Source organism: Molothrus aeneus, chromosome 12 (assembly GCF_037042795.1).
Source record: "Molothrus aeneus isolate 106 chromosome 12, BPBGC_Maene_1.0, whole genome shotgun sequence".
In the NCBI taxonomy this organism is placed as follows: Eukaryota; Metazoa; Chordata; class Aves; order Passeriformes; family Icteridae; genus Molothrus; species Molothrus aeneus.
Window position 1 is genome coordinate 9,345,739 of NC_089657.1, and position 21,930 is coordinate 9,367,668.

The following is a 21,930-nucleotide window of genomic DNA, read 5'->3' on the forward strand; positions in this document are numbered from 1 at the left end:
CATATGTCTGATTTGCAAATCAGCTGCGAATTTCACAAACATTTAATGACAGCCGAGTTCAACTGCGGCTAGCGCGGTGCATCTCGTTGCCTGAGGATGAAACTGGCCCGACATGGTTTGGTCTCTGCTGGGTTTGGGACAGCTGTGAGGGTGACGGGGCGGTGGCAGGATTTCGCACGGGCACCTGCCGGCATACAAGTGCTGACAGCCTGTGTGACACTTCTGGCATAGCTGTTTACCCCAGCCCAGCCATTCACCACACCTAGCCTGGCGCACGCTGTGCACCCCAGCCCTTCCACCACATCTGAGCTGGCACAGCCGTGTACCTGGCCTCGCTCTGTCAGAGATTTTGGGTCGACTTCTGCTGTCCCAGAGGGGGTGCAGCCACAGTGGTGGCACCTTACTGGCTCCGTCCCCGCCAGAAGGGTGGGGAAGGTTTGCTGCCCGTCCGGGGGGCTACGCCGGCACCCCGTGGGCCTCCCCCGGACTCGTGAAGGGTGTGGGAGGATGGACGCGCTCCCTGCGGGCGCACTCCGGCCAAAGGCGCTACCCCGGGCGGGATCGGTCGGGGGAACGGTCCTGCCGGACCGGGGGAGAGGAATGGGCCCGGTGCCCCGGACCGAGCCAAGCCGAGTAGATGAGAGACGAACCGAGACGAGCCCATCGCTCAGCCGAGCCCGAGGCGAGCGCAGCAGAAGGCGGCGGAGCGGATCCCCGGGGGGCGGGCTCGGGGGGTCTCGGTTCGGCTCGGGCTCGGCTGGGCTCTGGCTGGGCTGGGCTGGACGGGGCTGGACGGGTTCTAGCCCGGGCTCGGCTGGGCTCGGCTCCGCAGTGGCGGGGGGGCGCACGGCCGCGCGCGCGCGGCGGGAGCGCGCGGGGCGCAGAGGCGGCAGCCAAGATGGCGGCGCTGGTGTCGCAGGGCCCGGCAGCCCGCGGGCGCTCTTAGGCCGCGGGCCCCCCGCCCCGCCGACCCCGGGCGGGCTCCCCGCCGCCCCGGCCCCTCCCGCCCTCCGGCAGCGGCGGCCGGCAGGATGCTGCCCTCGCAGGAAGCCTCCAAGCTGTACCATGACAACTACGTGCGGAACTCGCGCGCCATCGGCGTGCTCTGGGCCATCTTCACCATCTGCTTCGCCATCATCAACGTGGTGGTCTTCATCCAGCCCTACTGGGTGGGCGACAGCGTTAACACGCCCAAGCCGGGGTACTTCGGGCTGTTCCACTACTGCGTGGGCAGCGGGCTGGCGGGCCGGGAGCTGTCGTGCCGTGGCTCCTTCACCGACTTCAGCACCATCCCCTCGGGCGCCTTCCAGGCGGCCGCGTTCTTCGTGCTGCTCTCCATGGTGCTGACGCTGGGCTGCATCACCTGCTTCGCCCTGTTCTTCTTCTGCAACACCGCCACCGTCTACAAGATCTGCGCCTGGATGCAGCTGCTGGCAGGTACACACCGGCACCGGGAACCACCGGCACCGGGAACACCGGCCTGCCCCGGGTCTGGCGGCGGGGAGGGGTGGGGAGAATGTGGGCAGCGCTGAGCGTGCGGCACCCGCAGAACCCCCGGCAGTGGGAGTGGGGTCCCTGGCTACAGGGAACAGCAAGGTTGCTCAAGGAAGCTGGGCTGAGTCCAAGCACTGCAGGGCCGTGGATCCAGGAGCCAGCCCCACAGTTTCTTGGGACACCCAGGCCAGGTGCTAGTGCTGACAGATGAGCACCTGTTTGGGACACTGGCACCGAGGGCTCCCTGGTATCCCCTGGCCACAAGGAACACAAGGGCTGCTCCAGAAAGCTGGGCTGGGTACAGGTACTGTGTATCCATAGGGCATCCCAGCCAGGAGCTGGCCTTAAGATGTCCCAGGCCTTCCTGGGACAAACAGGCCGGACACTGGCACTGACAGACCACCACAAACAGGTGCTGACTCTAGGCACTGGCTCCTGGGTCTCCCCAGGCAGAGGTTGGCCACAGGGAACATTGGGATCACTCAAGGAAGCTGGACAGGTACAAATGTTGTAGGGCCATGGGTCTTCTCAGCCAAGAAATGTCCTCAGGACACTCCGGGGCTTCCTGGGACATCCAGACCAGGCACTGGCACCAGGAATGGTCACCCCTGCTCGGGGCACTGGAGCCTGGGATTCCCCAGGCAAGGTCTGACCCTAGGGAAACATAAGGTTCCCTGGGACACAGCCATAGAGCTGGATCAGGGACTCATGTCAGGTGACCCCAGAACAGGTACTGACCCTGAGACACCTGGGCTGTCTGGACAGTCTGGACCCTCAGGATATCCTGGGCTAGGGACTCACCTTGGGGCACTTCAGTACACTCCAGTCAAGGACCAGCATTGGGACACCCTACAACATGGCCTAGGACACACTGGATCAGCCCCCTGAATCCCTGGGGATTCAGACACCCCAGCACACTCCATATCAAGGACTAGTCTCCCATCAACCCCAGAGATGTGGGATTGTCCCCAAGAGATAGTCATTTTAGAGGAACACTCAGCCCCCAAAGGGATCCCACCACTGGAAAAAGCCCGTGCATGGATCCCCCATCCCTGTAAAAGCACCCTTCAGCTCCCCCTTACAGCCATATTGTATCCAGGCCCCCTCTCTCCTGCATCATGAAAGGGCTATGAGGACAGGCCTCTCCCAGCTCTCTCCAGTGCTTCCCACAGAGGTACACCATACATCTCCCCAGACATGACCACTCAAGCCCAGTAATTAACGCGCCCCAGTCGTGATCCTGTCTTTAGATCCTCCTTAGGTCCCTCCACAAATGAAACCCCACTGTAGATGTACCCCAAGACTGTCACAGACTCACTCCTCAAAGTGACACTGTACAATAACTCAGACCTTTCCTCAGAAGGGGACCTGATGCCTATATTGATAGGGATCCCAAGTATCCCCCTATGCACAGACTTCCAAAGTGTCCTCACACAGGGTCTGTCCTTTTGGGAGAAAGATCCTGAGGAATGATCTTGAACTTCCCTTGTAGCAACACCCTTCACTTCCTTCTCTGCACAGTTTTACCAGGTGTGGACAAACACTTACTCTCCCCTGCATACTAAGTGTGAATAGACCTTGAGCTTCCACTGGAAGGACCTACAGTGCCCCTTATTCCTAATGGAAGGACCCCATTCATCCCCTCTGTGAGAAGAGCCCCAGTCCTTGATGTGGAAGGATAGAGCCCCTCTGTGTGAGGACCTTTCAGCTAGCCCAGTTCTTTCCCTTGCAGCTGGCTTGGGCTGGAAAGCCTGACCTCCCCTCACCCAGATCTAGACCTGGAGCTGCCTTGGCTTATCAGGAAATTCCCTCATCTTTAATTTTCCCCGTCCTGAAGATTTATCAGTTTAAAGCAAGCTCAGAACTCAAATCCTACCGATTGTCGGCAGCTTAATCAAGTGGTGTGGAGTGCCCAGCTGCTACTGCTGCACAGGGAGCTGTGTGGCAGAGGGCACTGCACTGGAGGCAGCTCTGGGTCTTCTCTCCAGTGCCTGCTGTCCTGTCCTGGCTCAGGTTTGGGTGGCCATGACAGCACTTTGCTGTTGTCACCCCTTCACCTTGCCTTGGGGCTTGTCCTTGGTCACACTTTGCACCTTGTAATTACACATGTTGCTGACAACTGCACTTGTGAGAACCCTGAGTGCTCAGCTCAGTGGGGCTATGGGCTGGCTCTTCTGGCCCCAGCCAGGCCAGGTTGGCCCGGAGCTCTCCCAGGGCAGCATGGCTCCATGGCTTCTCTGCTGGGGAAAGTCCAAGGCACCATTAATAGACTGGCCCTCCACCCTACCCTGAGACAGGACAGCCTGAGAGAGCTGCTGTCCTACAGGACAGGCTGATGTTCCTGTCAGAGAGGGCCTGGATGCAGAGGTGGTGGTGTGGTGTGTCTCAGCAAGAGAGGCTTGTCTGGCAGGGTCAGGCATTCCCTGGGAATGTCTGAGGCAGCCACAGGTGGATGTGTTACCTTGTGCATGGAGAATGAGCTGCCATGACCTATAGAGAGAGTACCATAGGCCAGATCTTACTGCAGGGACATAGCCTGATACAGGCTCTGGCACATCATGGTGGCAAACTTCAGAGATTCACCTGGCTGGGAGGTTGGAGGATTCTGTCAGAGCAGAGAGTTTGTAGGAGCAGAGAAGGAAAGGAAATTCCTCCTGCCTCAGTGAGGGTTTGGCTGAAGAAGGACTTGCACTACAACCGCAGAAGCAACTGTGAGGCACAAAGTCTCTTGGTCTCACTGGTGAAGGCCAGGTGAGGCAGGTGATGGGCAGAGAGATGGAGCAGAGGTGTCCCCACCCCACCCCTGTGGGATGGCAGGTGCAGAGTAACGAGCTGCTGATTGTGGGCATGGATGGGCTCTTTAGAGGAGAAAAACCAAGTGCAGGAGTGTGGGAGAGGAGGATGAGGAATTCAGGATCTCTTTCAAAAAATCAAAAAACCAACAAACTTAAAATCATCGATGTCTAATTAGTGGACAACAATCAAGGCAGGGTTTAATTAGAGCTTGACAGAAAGCTCCAGCTCAAAAGCCACTGCCCCCCTTGGAGGAAACTGGATCTAATTAAGAGGAAAGACTCTGCTTTATCGCAAATTGAAATGTGGCCATCTGCCCTGTTCAAAATCCCAGTAACGCAAAACTGGAGATTTTGCTAAATCCTTCTGTTATAAAACCAGAGATGGGCCCTTAACATGAGCATGTCAACAACTGTATGACTGACAGCACCTGATGCCACCCCACTACTCCAAATTAGCAGAGGAGCACCTTCAGAAAGTTCCATGGGATGACGCTTGAAGAGAAATGGGCTGTGAGGGTGATCCCCCCTTGGGATTTGTCTGCAGGAAATCAGAGCGTAGGAATACACCACCACCAGACCATCCAGGAGCCTGAGCATTTCCTCTGATTCCCCAATACTCTGCTGTAGCATAAGACACACTCACCCTGTGAGTTAACTCCGAGCTTTGAACAAAGTTGTCCTGGTGCCCAGCACTAATGCTCCTCAAGACAGCCCAGCCAGCTCTGAGTGACACTGCATCCATGTGCCTCCCATCAGGATGATTACCCTCAGTGGTACCCGGGGTTGCTTCCAGAGGGTCTTTAGTTTTGTACTTAGAGTCCATTGAGGGTCAAAAGAGGCAGCCAGCTGAGCACACCATCCTGCTTGCATGGAAGAATTGGCTGGCCACATTTCAAGGTGTTTCCCTGTGTTCCAGGTCCAGCAGTCAGTGTGATAAGACCTTCACACTCCCTCCCTTAGGGATACACAACACACGGGGTGCCTTCCCACCTGGGGTCATGCTCTTGGCCTTAGGGCTGGGCTTTTTCCTTATCGGTGGCATTTTGGCATTGATTGTGCCATGTCCGGCCACCCTTCCTGATGAAGAATTTGGTGATACATATCCATCTGAACTCTCTTCTTTGGGAGACTCCCTTCAGAGCTACACTCACCTCTTGGATGGGCCCTTCCAAGGCCTGAGAGCAGAGGCAGCTCCCTAAGCAGGACTTCATCTTCTGCACCTCAGCTGTGTTTGCTACAGTCTCAGAGGGGATCCCTTGCATGGCATGGTTTTGGTGTACCCATGGAGAGGAGTAATGAGGGAATTGTTGCCAGCTGCTGGGCTGAGCATAGTGGGGCTGTGTGGTGGTGTGGCCTCAGCCCGAGGATCTGGCCTGGGTGAGTGCTCTAGCCCCAAGACCCTCCCTGGTTCTGGCCGCAATGCAGTGGCTCTGCTGAACCACATCAGGACAGGCTCATCTTCCTGACTGTGACTTGCTGGAGACCCAAGTCCTTTCAGAGACTTTGAGGTTTCAAAATACTGTTTTCATGGATATAAAAGTCATTCATTGAAATTCTTAATGAAAAAATATGAGGCAGATACCACTGCTGCAAACCAGCTTGGAGTGTAACTGGGACAGCTGCTGAGCATGAGACTGCCCAGGGAAGTTGTGGGGTTTCTGTCTCTGGAGTCATTCAAAACCCATCTGGACACGTTCCTGTATCACCTGCTCTAGGTCACCCTTGGCAAGAGGGTTGGAAGGGACAGAGGTCCCTTCCAGCCTTAACTATCCTGTGACTCTGCAGTTTATCCTCAGGCCCTTTCTCTGTCAAAAGGAGAAGTATTGCCCATATACAAACCACTTCCACCTGCTGACCTTGCAGCAAAAATAACAACACTGCTAAACCCCTCAGCATTTGCTGAATTACTGCCTTCTGGACCCCCAAAAAAGCTTTCCTGAAGATTCCCCTCTTCCCCCCCTACCACCCAGAGGTCTTGCAGAGGGGACAGGAGCAGAGCTGCAGCCCATCCCTCGCATCCGTGCAGCGCCGTGTGCGCGGCAGCGCAGCCCTCCCGTGGCGGCTCTCAATGTGCCTGGCTACGCGCGGGGAGGGGCTGAGCCGCTCGTGTCCTGGAGCTTACATCCCTGAACTGTTGTTCCAGATAAAGTAACTGTCAGTTCTGATTCATACAAACTCATAACTCTATTCTGAATCCTGCTGATTTTTTGGCACAAAAGCAGCCTGTGGAGCAAAACGCCGTAAGGGAGCTTGTGTCTGTGTAAATGGCTGGTGCTTGCTGTCCAGAGCACGTGGCCCTAAGTGTTGATTTATTTTTGAGGGATTTCAGTTTTTAGGGGGAGGAGGGGGGACTGTGTTTGTCCCCTTTCATTTTGGTACTCAGCTCTCAGGAGGTTTTCTGGTGAGAAGCAGCCACTCTAGACCCCAACAGCACAGCCCAGCCCCTGTTCCCCAGGGCTTTTGGATGTGCTGTCCCCACACCAGTTTAAAAAGCCCTTTCTGGACGCAGTGATTGCTGGTTTCCCCTCATTACCTCACATCTCCCCGTTTGTGTGTTCTGTGGCGGTGTGATGCTCTGGGGGAGGTCACATCTCAGCTGCAGGGCATGTCCTGAGCTCCTTCCACCCATGGCAGGCAGAAGCAGTAAAAGCCAGTTTTCATTCACACCTGCAGACTAAACTAGACAGAAAAAGTAATACAGAAAATCAGATTTTAATCCTGCAGGCACAGCTGCTCAGGAGAGGGGCAGTGGTACTCAGCAAACATGGGGGTTACTCAGACAGTCCAAAGTAGCTAAATGCACCTTGTACCAGGAGATGTTGTCCTGCCAGGAGGAGCCTCCTCTTTCTGCTCAAATCTTGCTCCAGTGTTGCAGCCTGAGTCATAACATTGCATTCCCTTTGATTAATTTATTTTGTGAGGATATCAAAAGCCCTTGAGATGCCCATGTTGTTTCTAATGGACCTTGACAAGGGAGCACTGAGGAGTGAGAAGCCATGAACCAGCTGTAAAGCCAAGAAATGCCAGCTTTATGGGGTCAGAGCCCCAGCCCCAGCAGGATCTCATCCCTCTGCATGCACCCTGTCCCACTGATCACTGAAGTGCCTGCTCTCAAAACTGTCTTTACAATTGGAAAAACTCTAGGGAAGGGAGTTGTAGCCCAGGGCCCAGGATGGCAGCTATGGGGTGTGACAGACCAGCCCGCCATTCTTGGTGCCACTGACAGTGAGGACTGGCACCACATGCTCAGAAGAACGGGAATTAAAAAGCAAAATGGACAGGAGTTGGGTTATTTTTTCCTCTTTAATAGTGGCTCTCCATAGAAGTCATCACCTGGTGTTTTTCTTGTGGTTGCAAGGCATAGAAATTTGCTATTTTAAACAAAACCCAAGGTTTTCCTGCAGGTCTGCAAGAGGTCTTGGGGCATTTGGAGGTAGGTGCTGGCAGAATGGTGCTAGAGGGATGGGCAGGCAGAGCTCCTGACCCTGCATCCCTCAGACCTGTTGGAGAAGCCAGCACCGAGGCCTGTGGACTGTGTGGGCATCCCCTCCTTGTTCTTGCTCTGCTTTTCAAAGTCACTCCTTGCTGCAGGCACGGGAAGGTGTTTCCAGGACACTGGGTGGCCTGGGGAGTGTAGAAAAGGGAATTGCTTGTGACAGAGCAGAGGACTCAGCTTGCTGCTGGGGACACGTGGGGCAGATGGGAAGAGGAGAGCACTGAGCTGCTCTTCACCAGGAGAGCACCTGCCTTCAGTAGCTCAGCCACTTCCAGGGAGCTGTAGAGCAGTGAGGGGTTTTGGGAAGAGGCCAGTCGCCCTCAGGCAGAGGCATTTGGGTATGTGTGGTGACTTGGGCACACACCTCTCCCCAGTGGTAAATTTGTTGTTTAATTCTGTCAAATGGGCTGTGTGGGCATGGGCAGAGATCCTGCAACTGCTCGGTGGGACAGGGCACAGAATCCCTTTGCCCTGGTGCAGTACAGAGCAGCACACGGGGATGAGAGGGATCAGAACAAGCAGACACAGGCTGGAGCCAGGCAGTGCCCTGGCAGTGGCCATCAGTGCACATCCTCCATGACTGTGCTGTCACAACCCACCACACAAGTGTCTCCCATACCTTTTCAGCCGCCCTACTTTTGCCTTAAACCCTCTCTCTCCTGTCCTCCATGAGTACCATGACATCACTGCCTGTCCTGACATTTTTGGGACCTGCAGATGTCCTGGGAGACCCTCTCACCTGCGGTGTTTTCAGAGCAGTGAGCTCTTGGCAGGTTTCTGCTTTACCTGGGCAGCTGGACCCACCTTTACCCTGAATAATAGCTCAGGAATGCTCCAGGGACAGACCCAGGGGCTGCTGTTCTGCTCCTGTGAAGGACTGGCTGAGGGCTGTGCACAAAGGCTGGGAGCCTGCCCAAGCCCTTGCTGGTGTAGGTAAAATTGGTGCCTGACTTTTAAACTCATAATTGCCTACTGTCTTGGGCACAGCCCTGTTCTCCTTTGGGCCCAGAGTGGCTGTTGCTGAGGTCTGCTGCCCACCCAGGCAGCTGGAGCTGCTGCTTTCTGTGTTTTCCCCCAGCCTCACTGTGTACCTGTAGTCCTTTCCTCCTCCTCTATGATTTCAGCAGATTTCTTATAACTGTGCCCATTTCCAGGCTGGGTTGTGCCAGTCTGAGCAGTGCTGTGGGGGTCAACCCACCCCTTGCTGGGGATTGTCACAGAGCACCTTAGCTTGTTTCACAGCTGCACTGCACTGGGAGCTCAGGGGATCCTAAAATCCTCTTAGCATCTCTGCTTTCACAGGAACAATCCCTGGCACAGGTCTGCTGCACCTGATCCCCTTTAATTCAGGCCCTCAGCTGAATTAATGCCATCCTATTCCAAGGTGCCCAGGTCAGCAGCAGGCCAGGCTGCTCCTCACCATTTACCATGCAGTGCACGGTGTTGGTGCTGACTGTGTTTCCTTGCAGAGGGATGGTTTTGGGTTGGCCCAGTCCCAGACAGGCTGTGCTTGGCTGGGAGTCCCTGGTGATGATGTGCTGGAGCTTGGCTCTGTGCAGCCGTGGGGTGCTGGGGTGGCACCAGGGCTGTGCACTGCAGTAAATCAGAATGCAGGGCTTGCCACTGTCCACAGACACTTGTACCAAGGGGGCTTGCTATGTGTGTGGAGGAGTCAGAGACCAGGCAGCAGCTGCTGCATGACATTATGTGCCAGCATCCCTGTCCTTTCCTGGGTGCAGTGTGATGCCCTGCAGGCACTTACCTCCCTCCTGGGATTTCCCTTCCCCATAGAAAGCAGTGCAAAACACATGCCAGCACCCAGAAAGCTCATGCCAGACCGCCAGCTGCCTGCCTGCAGGGTGTTTGCTGAAAGGGATGGAGAGAGAGCTTCTTACTGGTGTGGGCACAAACCTCTTGTTTCTTCCTTAACTCAGGGCAAAACTGCCTGCAGGGCACCACAGCCAACATCATTACTATTTTTAGCTTTTCCAGCTGATATGGGGTGAGGAGCTTTTGTACTTGCTGTAGTCAGAAAAAGTCACCTCCTTACCTTGATAGTCACAGGCTTTGTCTTGGCATTTCCATCCCTGTGTTCCCTGATGTCTCCTTGCTCAGCACAGTGTGCTGGGTGGGGGCCTGCTGGGAAGGTGACCCCTCTCCTCTGGGAGTGGTGCTTGCAGGCTGTGGGGTGCTCAGGTGTGGGGGCTCCTGGGGATGCCAGTCCTCTCCACAGGCAGCATCCCTGCCCACAGTGCACCGGTAGCTCCTGCCCACGTGCAGGGAGCTTGTAGTGATGAGGAAAGCCCGTGGGCAGCCACCGATCCTGTGGCTGATGCTGGTAGGAACCGAGAGCCTGAAGTCCCTATTTGTGCGTGGGCCGGGTTTGGGACAGCCAAAAACGCAGTCCTGGGGCTCCTGAGGCAGTGGTGGCTGTCACCTGCCACGTTGCCGGGCTGTCATGGGGCCAAGATGGGCTCCCTGCCAGACATGGGCTGCACTTACTTACTGACTGGGGGGCTCAGCACGAGCACTGTCGCTCCATTGTCTCTGATGCTTCCCCCTCCTCTCCCTCTTGCAGCGCTCTGCCTGGTGCTGGGCTGCATGATCTTTCCCGATGGCTGGGATGCAGAGACCATACGGGACATGTGTGGGGAGAAGACAGGGAAGTACTCCCTGGGCGACTGCTCTGTACGCTGGGCTTATATCCTGGCCATCATCGGCATCCTCAACGCCCTTATCCTCTCCTTCCTGGCCTTTGTTCTCGGCAACCGGCAGAACGACCTGCTGCACGAGGAGCTCAAGACAGAGAGCAAAGGTCAGCACCGTGCTGCTGGGGGGGATCCTGGGGGGGAGCAGCCTGGGGAGGGGGTTTGGCCCCTTTGGCAGCCTTGCAAGGGTCCTGTTGGCTTAAATGTCACCTACAAGGCAAGCCAGGCTGGGCAGGGTGGGAGGGAGCTGCTGAGCCTCTGCTCTGCCTGACTTCTCTCTCTTCTGTTTCCACAGATTTTGTTGGCACTGCGGTAAGCCATGAGTGTCACTGTCCTGTCCCCTGTCCCTCTGTGGTGTCTCTGGGTGTGACTGTGTTTGGTGTCTGTGTGGGATGGGATGGGATGGGATGGGATGGGATGGGATGGGATGGGATGGGATGGGATGGGATGAGGGACCCTGGCTATGCAGGCAGCAGGGCTGGGGCAGTGGGGAAGGGAGGCAGCAGAGACAGGGTGGCAGGGATGGGGACAGGCATATGCCTGGCACATGCAAGTAGCATGATGGTGCAGTAAGAGCAGCCCAAGTCCATCCCCAACCTGCTGTGCTTTCCCTGCAGAGGATATAAGGCCGACCGTCCGCAGCAGGACCCTCTTCCCATGGCCGGCAGCCCGGGCGCTCCCTCCCTGTCCTGCCCTTCATTTGCTGCCAGCGGCCACACAGCGTCCCGCGCCGCCCTCCGGGCCCCGGTGCCCGTGCCAGGGATGCGCCAGCCGCCCGCCGCATCCATGGCCACCTCCATGTCCACGCCGGCACCACCATCCCACGCACCCTGCCAGCTCCGTACCCACCGCTGCCTGCGGGCCGCCGCCGGGGGAGGATGCCTCAAACCCGCTTTGTTCAAGAACAGAATCCAGCTGCGGTTTTGTTTCAAGGAAAAAACAGTCTTGGAGTTTTTAACAGATTTCTACATCCCCAGGACTCCTGACCTGCTGCCTCCCACCCGAACGCGCACCCAGTGACGCCCCGTGCCGGCTGCTCCGGGTCCCGGACCCCTCCCCACTCCCATTTTGTACAGCTCCGTGATCCTGTCTCCACAACCAGGGGACCCGGTGGCCGAGATGGGGCCCAACCCCTACTTTTACATGTAAATTCATATTCTCTAAACAGGGTAAAGTGACTCGAGCCCCCTCTCCCCCCGCCCCGGGAGTCCAGCCCAGGACATGGTGTTTCCTGGTGCGTGGCTGGGGCCGCAGGCTGCTGCTCGCTCCCCTCAGCACGGGGACCGCAGGGGCCTCGCTGCTGCCGGCCGTGGGACACCCGACTCGCGCCGCCGTTGAATGTAAGCCCTGGTAAGTGGGAGCAGCTGAACATGCAAAACCCCCGGGCGGGCACAGGAGGACCCCCCCGCCAAGACCCCTCCCCGAGCCGGCCGCGGGCTGTTGCCAAACGCCTTCCCTCCCCATCCCCATACGGTGCTTTATCTCCACTGGTGACAGCAAGGCTTTCCCTGCCGCACGGCACGGCCGGGTGTACCTGAGCACTCCTGTACCCCCCCGGCCTCTTGGCTGTACCTCGCTGGCCCGCGGTGATGGCGTGCGGGGAGCCGGTGGCTGCTGCCCCGGGCAGCGCCGGCGGCCTCCGAGGCCCGCACACAGCACCCGAGAGCCGACACCCGGCACGGGTGGCTGCAGCCTGGCTGTGGCTCTGCTGGCCAGACCAGCGTGTGTGTGGGCTTCCCCTGGCCACAGGGGCTTGGGTCACCACAGCCCTCCAATGCAATAAAGTCCTCAGCACTGGCCGTGTCTCAGTGCGAGCAGCTGGGGCTCCTTGCAGGGCCCAGGGCAGGGCCCCCAGGGGCTTGTGGAGCCCTGGCAGGGCTGGACCGAGACACTGGGCAAGGCCAGGGAACAGGCGAGTGGGAGCCGGGAGCAGAGTGGGACCACGGTCCTGGGATGGGGCCACGGAGCGTGGAGGCTGCTGGGGGACGGCAGTGAAGGGCTCTGCGGGACCCAGCGCCTCAGCAGGCACCGGGGCGGGCTGGAGCAGGTAAGTGGTGCCCTAAGGCCCTGCGGGGGGGCGGTGGGGGATGGAGCTGTGCCGAAACACCATCTGGGAGCCAAAGCCACCCGGGATGGAGTGCGTGCCAGCACTCCTGCCAGTGCCCTCCGCCAGCCATGAGCCCAGCGGCACCCACGTCCCTCTGACAGCTGCCCCCCAGAACGAGGTCAACAGGAACTCGCAGCGCCCGGGTCTTGCCAGCTTGAGAGTGCTGTTGCCAGATGAATTGGAAAAACAAACCAAGAAAATCAGTGGAGAAAGGAATACAGTAGCTGTAATATATCTGTATTTTAGTACAAAGTTTGATACAGTGTTTCACAAAACCTTATTGAAAAATATAATTCAAACCAGACGAGCTCGGAGCCCTGTGTTGTGGGGAGGGTTGGGATGGGTTCCTCCTGGCCATCAGCAAAGGAGGTGGGAGGCCACAGAAGCCCCTGTGAGTGTCTTGAGCTGTGGTGGGGAGCCCACCCTGCAGCCTGTGGAGCTGAGCCTCCGCCCACATGGGCTGGCACACAAGGAGGGGCTCTGGCCAGAGGGAGTCCCCAGAGAAAGGGTCAGTCCCACAGACAGAGCAGGGGGTGGAGCAGGATCCCATACATCCCAAGGAGCCTTTGAACTCCCTTCTGCCTGTCCACAGTGCACGATGAATCCTCTGTCAGCTCACTGACTAACATAGACTGATAGGAAAATCCATGAAATTAATCAAAAAACTCCTGAAATTCATCAAATTCCAGTGTCTTGATGGAAAAAAAAACTATATGGCCAGTCAGTTTAATGGCATCCTCTGGTAGAGGAGTGGGGAGAGCATTCCAGGCTGTGTGAGGGCAACACGGGGAGCTCTGGGACTTGCAGAGAGCTTTGGCCAGGTCTGGCTCCCCTGATGTGGGACACACTCACAGCCCAGGTGAGCCCTGCAGATGGCAGAAGAGCAGGGTTGGTGCTACCCACAGCTGCTTTCAGGGAAGGAGTAGTGCATGTGGAGCCACCCTTTTGGGGGACAAAGGGACAAAAACCATGACAGATGCTGTCCCACAGTGTCAGGGGGAACGTTCTCACATGTGAGGGCAGTTGAAGACCAGAAGCCGTGGGCACCTCAAACCAGCACTTGCAAACACTCCTGGAAGGCCCCATGCCAGCCCATGTCAGGCTTCCTAAGGAAAAGGCAAGCAGTATGAAAACCCTGGAAACCAGAAAACAGGTTTTAAAGCAGGTGCAGTGGGTGCAGGAGACATCCTCCAAATCCATCTCCTCCCCAAATGAGCTTGGGCAAGAAGAACAGCAGCAGCAGAGCCAAAAATCTCACAACCTCAGCCAGAAGCTCAGGGAATTTCGTAAGGAACAGCAGCTCCCAGCCTTACCTGGCAGAAGGCAGCAGGGAGGTCTGCAAGGCTGCTCCTGCAAGGATTTGCTTACCCTGCAGGAGACAGGGAAGAGAGACTTACATGCCCTCACCCTCTCACCCTATGTCCTGGGCACCAGTGCTCAAGGTGGTAAGAAATTCAGCAATACTAGTTTTCAAGTTAAGTATTTTTATTATCAAAATTATTACATCTCTTGTGAAAGTTCAAATGTTACAGCATGGTGTAAAAACTCCACTAGAGTAAGAAGCTACAGCCCCCACCTTTCCTAGAGCTTTCCAGGGTCCCTCCTTCCTGCCCCCCTGCTGCGCCCGAAGGTGCTGGAGCCTCTGGGCAGGGCCCCCCGGGCCCCCTCCCGCCGCCTGGCAGGGCAGAGCCCGTCTGCCCCGTGCTGCTCAGAGCACGAAAGGGGAGGCTGCACCTCCAGGGCTAAGCCAAGTGAAGTTTACACCTATGTTATACAGTATACAGACACCCAACTGCGGGGTGACAAGTTCCATCCCAACACGCTCACAGCCAGACAGTGTGAGAAAGCTACTCTTTGTTTCAATATTTTAAAAGTCTCCCCTAGGCTGAACAAACACCTGATTTCAATTGTGAATTAGAGAAATCTGTAACAGTCCTAAAAAAAGAGGAAGAAGACTGTGCATCTGCAAGGAGAGGGGAGACAGACTCACAGCATTATGTTATCCAAGAGAAAGGAGAAGTTCCACTGCAGCACCAGGGATGACACCTGTCATATATTAGCTAACCTACTATGGTTATAACTGAATATAAAATTAGATAAATAAAAACACGCCCGATATTACAGTAAACAAGTGAGAAAGAAGCTGGCAATCGTATGGAATTGAACACACAGCGCACTGTGTCTGGGCTGGCTCTCCTGCCACGCTCGGTGGGTGACAGTGGCTGGGAAAGACCCCACATGGCACTGCCTGGAGAGCCTCTGGCTCAGCACAGACCAGGGTGCCCACCCTCCACCCCACCACTGCCCCTTGCAGCCTCCCGTGTGCCGCAGCATCATTTGACTGCTCAGGCCCCCGGCCATCCCCTGTGCGTTGCGCACCAGCAGCCAGAGAGCCCCGGCGCGGCAGCACGTGGCAGCACGGCCCCAGCCGTGCTCCTGTTCACAGATTCCTTAAGCGACCTCAAAAACACTCGTTCACCACAGACCTGCAATGAAGCAGTACAGGACAGCGCACCCCGGATCCTCTGCAGCCACAGGCACACGCTCCAACCCCTCCCGTGCTGTTTGCATTTGTGGAGACTCTCCCGTCCTGGAAAAGCTCCGACGGCGGCAGTGGCGACCCAAGCCCAAAGGCAGCCGTGTGCGCTCGTCTGCTTGTGACTGGAATGATCGTAACGGATTAAAGCCCTCCCCAGAACGCACTGAGAACCTGACCTATAAAGAGATGGGAGTTAACTTCCCCCAACGTTTCCTTTAAACTGCTTTTGAATTCAGAACTGTGTCCGTGCTGCATGTGTGACTGTGGCCATGGGCACGGACCAGAGACAGAGGCTGTGCCACAGTCATTGCACTTGAACCATTTTCTTTTTTTTTTCTTTTTTTTTTCTTTTTTTCTGTTTGTTTCTTTTTGTTTTTGCAATGTACCCACATGTCAGGGAACTGCTTTGCTACAGTCTCTGCCTCAGAGAAATCTGTGTTCTCCTACCAGGCCAGAGGCCAATACTGCTCACAAATCTCACCCGTGCATTTTTGACCTCAGCCTCCAACCCCTGGCACCCCAGCATCAGGTGCAAGCTTTCAACACCAGCCCAGGAGCCACTTCCAGGGGTGACTGGAAGGAGCTATGGGCAGTTTTGTCCTCCCGAAGTCCAGGCAGCCCTAGGAAAGTCCTGTTTGAGTCTTTACTCCAGAGCCTTGAAGCTGCTGCAGTCTGTACTGATGGACACTGCCTCCCCCGCGGTGCGGATAGTGTTGTGCATTGGAAATCACTGCGCCCCGGGAGCCCTGGTAGAGCACAGACTGCCCCGAGCTCGGCAGGCTGATAGTCCGCAAGTCTGACTGTAGTGAGCGAGCACTTTGGGGAGCGGAGGAAGAGCCCGACACGCCTGTGCAGGGCTGGGAGCCCGACTCCGAGGAGAGAGAGTCCACAGCTGGCTGCTGTGCCGGGCTGGCAGCCGCAGGGCAGCTCTTCCTCAGGAGGCTGCTGCTGACGCTGCCAGAGTGCTGCTGGCTGCTGAAATACCCCGAATTCCCTGCAAACAGGGCAGAGGAGTCTGTGGAGACCGAGTGGGCAGGGCTGGAATATGAGGTGGAGGAGAGGGATGTTTCCGAGGAACCGTGGGACAGGCTGTGTCCTGTCCTCTGTGCTGCTGCTCGGTAGCTGTATCCAGGAGATGCGAGGTGCCCTCTGTATGGGGAGGAGTTCTGCTGGAGCAGGGTCTGTGATTCTGCCTGGGGACTGTCAGACTGCAGCAGCTGAACAAGGCATGTGGGAAAAAAGGAAAATGCACGTCAGGCTGACTTCCCCCTTTCCTACCTGCTTCTCATCCTAAGGTGCTTAGTACAGCACTGTGAACAATGGCAGCTAAGCACTGTTTCCCTCCTTATAAAAGCTTTATTTCAGAATGGACAGATAAGATATGAAAGCATTTACCTGGTAGCTGTATCGAGAAGGACTGTAAACTGCTGGTCCTTTGTGGGCTTCTGGAGTGTCTCCTTCTGCTGCATCTGCAATGTACAGGCAAGATGTTAAAGCTCACCCGACCGACTGAGGCCACAGCAGCTCCTTCTCACATGCCACTGCACAGTCCAGCCCTTGTGTTCCAGTCTCCCCAGCCACCACCATTTCAGAAACTGAAGAAACCCAGCAAAAGACAATTGGGAAACCTTAACATGTGTGAACAGCCACATGTGTAAGAGTGGCAGCTCCCCTCACACCAGTGTGCTATGGTTTATCACAAAGCCGAGCTGCCTTGGACCAGCCTGTCTGAATGACCACACCTGGAGATAATGCACAGACACAGCCAGGGCTTCCCCAGCTCTTTAGTGTATGAGAGGCAGAAGATGGTTTCTAGGGACTCGGTAATTTCTCACTCAGTCTTGGTTACAGGAATCCACACTGGATACAGCAACATCTCAGGAGACAAAACTGCCCTGCATAGAGGGCTGTCGGCAGGATCCTGTGGTGGGTTTTCCTCAAAGGCAGATCCAAATGCTTCCAAAGACAGACATCCCATGCTGCCATTTTGGGGACTACGGTTTACAAGCCAACTGAGCTGCTACAAACAGAGATACTCCTGGAACTCAGAAATGCCTGTTTTTCTAACAAGCCAAGATGATGGAAATGCTTTGAGGTTTGAAGGGCGCCGGCAGCATACAACACACTCTGATCCACCTCAGATATGTGAGAGACCAAGAGGAATAAAATGCTTCCTGACAGAGTAAGGCTTTCCTGCACTTCAAGGGTGGGTGAGCTTCTTGTCCTACCATATCACTAAACTTGACCTGGGGTAGGCAAGAGGCACTTACTGCAGTGACACAGCCACTGTGTGCCAACTGTGTGCTTCAGCTGCTACCCCTGTAACCATGGCTGGTGATCCTGCTTTCTGCAGGAGGGGTGAAGCTGCTGAGACCAGATGATTTCACATCAGAATTCTCTGCAGACTAATGAGACAAAACTGTTTATCTGCAGCATCTCAGGGATTCTCAGCAGCCGTGTTTGAAATGCCTTGGTGGAACAGTGTTGGGATTAGTATCAAATTTATATGACAGATGTGTCTCAGTCATGAAACAGGACACACTGCCTCAGTCTGCTCTGTACTTCTGCCAGACAAGTCTGGCTTTGCCCCAGCTGCACTGACACAAGCATCAGCGCCAGTAGGCCCCGTGGTTCTGCTGTCATTGTCCTCTCTGTGCTATACCACTTAGCTAACACGGATCTGGATGGAGCCCTTGCCTGTTCTTGAGGCTCAGAAATTCCCTCAGGGCACAGGCCTGCACAGAGACTGGGGTGTGAAGCTTCCAGCATGTGTCCTGTGCCACCTTCCATTTCTGAAATGTCATTGATGCAGCAAGGGGCTGTTTGGTGACATTCCAAGTGATGCCTTAAGTTTTAGCTTTTATATTTTTCAGATTCTGTGCTGCTTTAGTGTGTAGCTGTAAGCTTCATATTACGTGTTAGCAAGTTCTCTTCACAGGGTAGGTAGACAAAACAATCCTTTTCCAGCTTGTCCAAGGACAACTGTTACAAGCTCCAGGCCCAAAAAGTATAAACAACAGTGAATTGAAAAGAGAAAAAAAAGGAGGATGGAACTTCATAAGCTAAAGCTATAATTGCACAATTAACTCCAATATGCAAATGGACCAAAATTTATAAAAGTGTGAGACCTTGTGACTGGTCATCCATTTTTGGTTCATCTTGGGTGTGGCCTGGCCAGGCTCTTGTGCTGCCCAAGGTGTATCCACCATTAAGGACTTTTAATAAATCCCTACTTTATTCTTTAACTCTGTCTAGCCTCTGTTCTAGGTCAGCTTTCTCAAGGCATTACAAGTACTGCAGAATGGCAAAATTCAGAAGTTTAGGGTATGTTTTGTTAAAAAGTCATGCACAGAAGAGCTGCTCAATTCAGACATTGTTGTGATTAACAGAACTCAAGTATGAGAATCACAAGAAATCTAAAGATTTCTGGAAGAAACTGTTTTCTTAAAAGGCTGGGCACACCAGTAGGGCTAGGCAATTTACTGGCATTGCCTGTTTCCAGAAAGAAACCTTGACAAGTTAAAGCCTACTGAAAGACTAAATTACAAATGGTAAATAAAGTATGACCTTTCTGAATTTGCTTTATGTAAACTCAAAAGCTAGAGCCAACATCATCCTCCCCTATTCTCAATATCTGCACAAGGGAAGGACATGAATAACTGCTTTTCTTGGCTGTACTGGCCTGTGTCAACCTAAAGCATATATGAAGTGACAGGTTTTGCTGAGAGCAGATGCAGTTCTCAGAAGCGTGCAATGCACACAAATTACACAAATTCCATTTCATTGCTACATGCTTCATCAGCAAACCCTCCAACTTTGGGATTTTTTAGTTCCTGTTAATATTATGTTACAGCAGCAGCAAGTGAAAATGTGCCTCTTCATAACTCCTCCAGGTGCTACCAGGAACAGCAGGGACTCAGCCACCCATTTGTTTCACTAAGAAGCAGAGCAGCAACTGGGGGAGGGGAGGTGGCTCAAAGAATCTAAACAAGAATCTAAACAAGCTGCTGAAGAAATTGCCAGAGCAAGCAAAAAAAGAAAAAAAGTACTTTGCTGTGCTAGGATGAAGGAAACAAGATGACTTTTGTCAGCTGCAGCATTAGGTTTTCACAACTCAGAATGGGATGGGGTTTATGTAACAAGAAAGAATTTATCACTGCAGATAAAAGTTTAACTCCATCCTAAGTCTTGGGTGACACTGAAGAGCCAGAGCTGTACAAGTTACATTGGGCAAAGACCTGTTCCAAGAGCCTGGATTTTGCCTACCCCTCCAAAAAATAACCAGGAAAACCACTTCCACTGGTATGGGAAAGACAGGGAAAAGACTCCCAATGGGGTCCCATGAAAATGTGACATACTTGATAGGGAAGAGGACTTCCTCTCAAGACTAGATGAAGAAAAAGCACTGAAAGAATGAGCTTAGGTGTACAAAACCAGGAGAAGTCCAAACGAGAAGCCAATTTTCAAAGCTGGTCTCAAACACATCTTACTACAGCCTGATTTGGAAAGAAGGAAATACATACTTGCCCTAAACTGCTCAGAAACAAGGTAATACACTTGTCTGAATGTTCACCCAATGTCCATTAAATGACAGCTCTTTCAGAGCATAGGAGGTGCACCCATCTGTCCAAGGACAAAGAAGCTGTCCCTGTCAGAGTCAAGGTGCAGGGAGTCTTGGATTCAATCCCTAGGAAAAAATCTAGAAGTCTTCCAGGTCCAACAGGAGAGGGATACAGGCTCAAGCAATATCTGAATAACAGTAAAGTTTGGTTTGCAGAAGGCAATGATAATGTCAAAGATGAAGGTACAACTAACCAACTTCACAGACAAGCTGGCAAAGTTATCCAAGCACATCATGTCCCACCAAGCAAACATGCCCAAGTTTCACCATCCTACCTGCATCTCTCTCAGGAGCACCGTCCTGGGTAGGGGAGGATTCGTGTCTCTGGGCCACCTTGGCCCCACTCCGCAGCACCTTCTCCAGCATCCCCCGGCCCTCCCGCAGCCGCTCCACCGACGTCGGCACCATCCTGCAACAAAACCCAGCTGAGGAGGGAGCAACATCCCCAATGCACAGGGGATCAGAGACCACCAGCTCTTTAGATGGATGAGGAACAAACTTCTGAACTGCTTGTGCCATGTAAAAAACCTCCAGTGGGGTTTCAGACTGCTGGTCCCTGCTATCATGATGCCACTGCCCTCAGAACACCAAGTCTTTAATCAAAAACATGGTATGAGCATCCAGTTCAGTAAATCACCTGGTTACAGAAAAATTTGAGTTTCAAACCTTTTTTTGAAAATCCTGGTATGGGCTTAAGATTAACTGCAGCTATTTTGCATAATTACATTCATTCAAACTAAGCAGAGGCAAACTCAATACCTTTATGATAATACAGTGCCAAGACAATATAGTTGGATACTGCAATATTCTGGAGCAGAGCTAGCTGGGCCATTTTGCCCACTAATGCCACTTTGTCCTGTTAATTTTGTAGTGTGAAAACGCTCCACTCAAGATTAATGCTAGATATTGTTCCATTTTATAAGTGTCTTGTCTAAGGGTGACAAAGAGGTGAAGCGGCTTTCCTAAAGCCAAACTGTTGAAGAAAAACAAGAGCTACAGACAAACCTCAGGCCCCTGGGTCAACATTCCATCTACCATGCACAGAACCATCCAAATCTCTTTGGAAATATGTCTTTTAACCTAGAGACAGCATCACCATGACTAGGGATTTACAATGCCTTTACTCTGGACATTGGTGAATTTGTGCCTTACACATGCCTGAATTTAAATATTTAGGTTATGGTAAATGCATTGCATATGATGGAAGCATGCATATTAACTGGATATTGACTGATTTCCGTATTTAATTTTTGTTAATATATTGAATACTGTGTTTTCCATTAGGGTTTTTTATTATTTTGTTTGCTTGGAGACTTGTTTTCTACAAGGCTGGCTTTACTGGGCAGCAGCACATCTGTTTACATTGTGATGGCTTTATCCTGGCAACTGAAATAGAAAAACCATTGTGGTTTTCTTTTTTTTTTTTTTAATGAAAGCTATTCTCAATTATTGCAGAATTCAGCAAAAATCTGGAAGATTCTACACATTAAGGCATGGAATTTTAGTTCTCGCCAATTTCTTCTGTTCCTAATATTGTGAATGTCTGGAAATGTATCTGATGTATAAGCACGCGGAGTGAAAGACAAAACTGGGTCACTTTACCTCAGTAACAGGTTCTAATATATTTTTAAAAGTAGAAAGCGAGTGTACGTTTGTCAGCCATGCCCATTAAAACAGAGAAACCCAAGGATTTAAAAGGCATCAAATCTGCTTAATCCCACTTCAAAACATATCAGCATGGTTTCAACTTTATATCCAGTGTGCCATAACAATAGGATCTTTATACCCACACAATACTTACTCCTGAAACCATGTGGGAAACTGAAGCCAGAGCAGGACCTGCTGAGGGAGCAGCAGATGAAGCTCAGAGAACACAAAAGATGGTACTAAAGCAAGGATGCCACACTGACACCTCACCCTGAACTAGTTTTAGTTCATTCAGCTGGTTGGCTTTTTTCCTGCTCTTTTACAGGCAGAAGGAAGTAGCACAGGAGGAGAACAACATGGGCTATTACCACTTTTATAGAATATTTGAAAATAAAATAATGATGATAAACTAATCATTAGCAGACTGCCTCAGCTGTGGCCAGTCCCAATATCTGGCAGAAGGTCCTCTGGTAGACAAAAAACTGTCAGAGAGGTAAAAGACAAATTGTTTCCATTAAACTCT

The 21,930-nt window shown here is 53.4% G+C and overlaps 2 protein-coding genes across 2 annotated transcripts in view; one reads left to right on the plus strand and one right to left on the minus strand.

The window, feature by feature from the left end:
- The first annotated feature begins 982 nt into the window (after positions 1-982).
- LHFPL4 (LHFPL tetraspan subfamily member 4) lies at positions 983-12,907 on the plus strand. The gene is made up of 4 exons (XM_066557937.1): positions 983-1,437; positions 10,364-10,600; positions 10,789-10,805; positions 11,111-12,907. The coding sequence occupies exons 1-4, from the start codon at positions 1,032-1,034 to the stop codon at positions 11,117-11,119; spliced, it is 669 nt and encodes a 222-aa protein (XP_066414034.1). The 5' UTR covers positions 983-1,031; the 3' UTR covers positions 11,120-12,907.
- Positions 12,817-21,930, minus strand: part of SETD5 (SET domain containing 5) — a 66,558-nt gene continuing 57,444 nt past the window's right edge. Inside the window, exons 22-24 of the mRNA XM_066557933.1 lie at positions 20,036-20,169; positions 16,535-16,608; positions 12,817-16,356 (exon numbers count right to left, since the gene is read on the minus strand). Coding sequence (XP_066414030.1) covers positions 15,760-16,356; positions 16,535-16,608; positions 20,036-20,169 — 805 coding nt within the window. The 3' untranslated portion in view covers positions 12,817-15,759. The remainder of the gene's footprint in view (positions 16,357-16,534; positions 16,609-20,035; positions 20,170-21,930) is intronic.

Bases quoted from the DNA above. Each gene is read 5' to 3' on its own strand.
- LHFPL4 (XM_066557937.1), top strand. From the start codon at position 1,032: ATGCTGCCCTCGCAGGAAGCCTCCAAGCTGTACCATGACAACTACGTG. The intron at 1,438-10,363 runs GTACACACCGGC...TCCCTCTTGCAG, and splicing joins CTGGATGCAGCTGCTGGCAG to CGCTCTGCCTGGTGCTGGGC.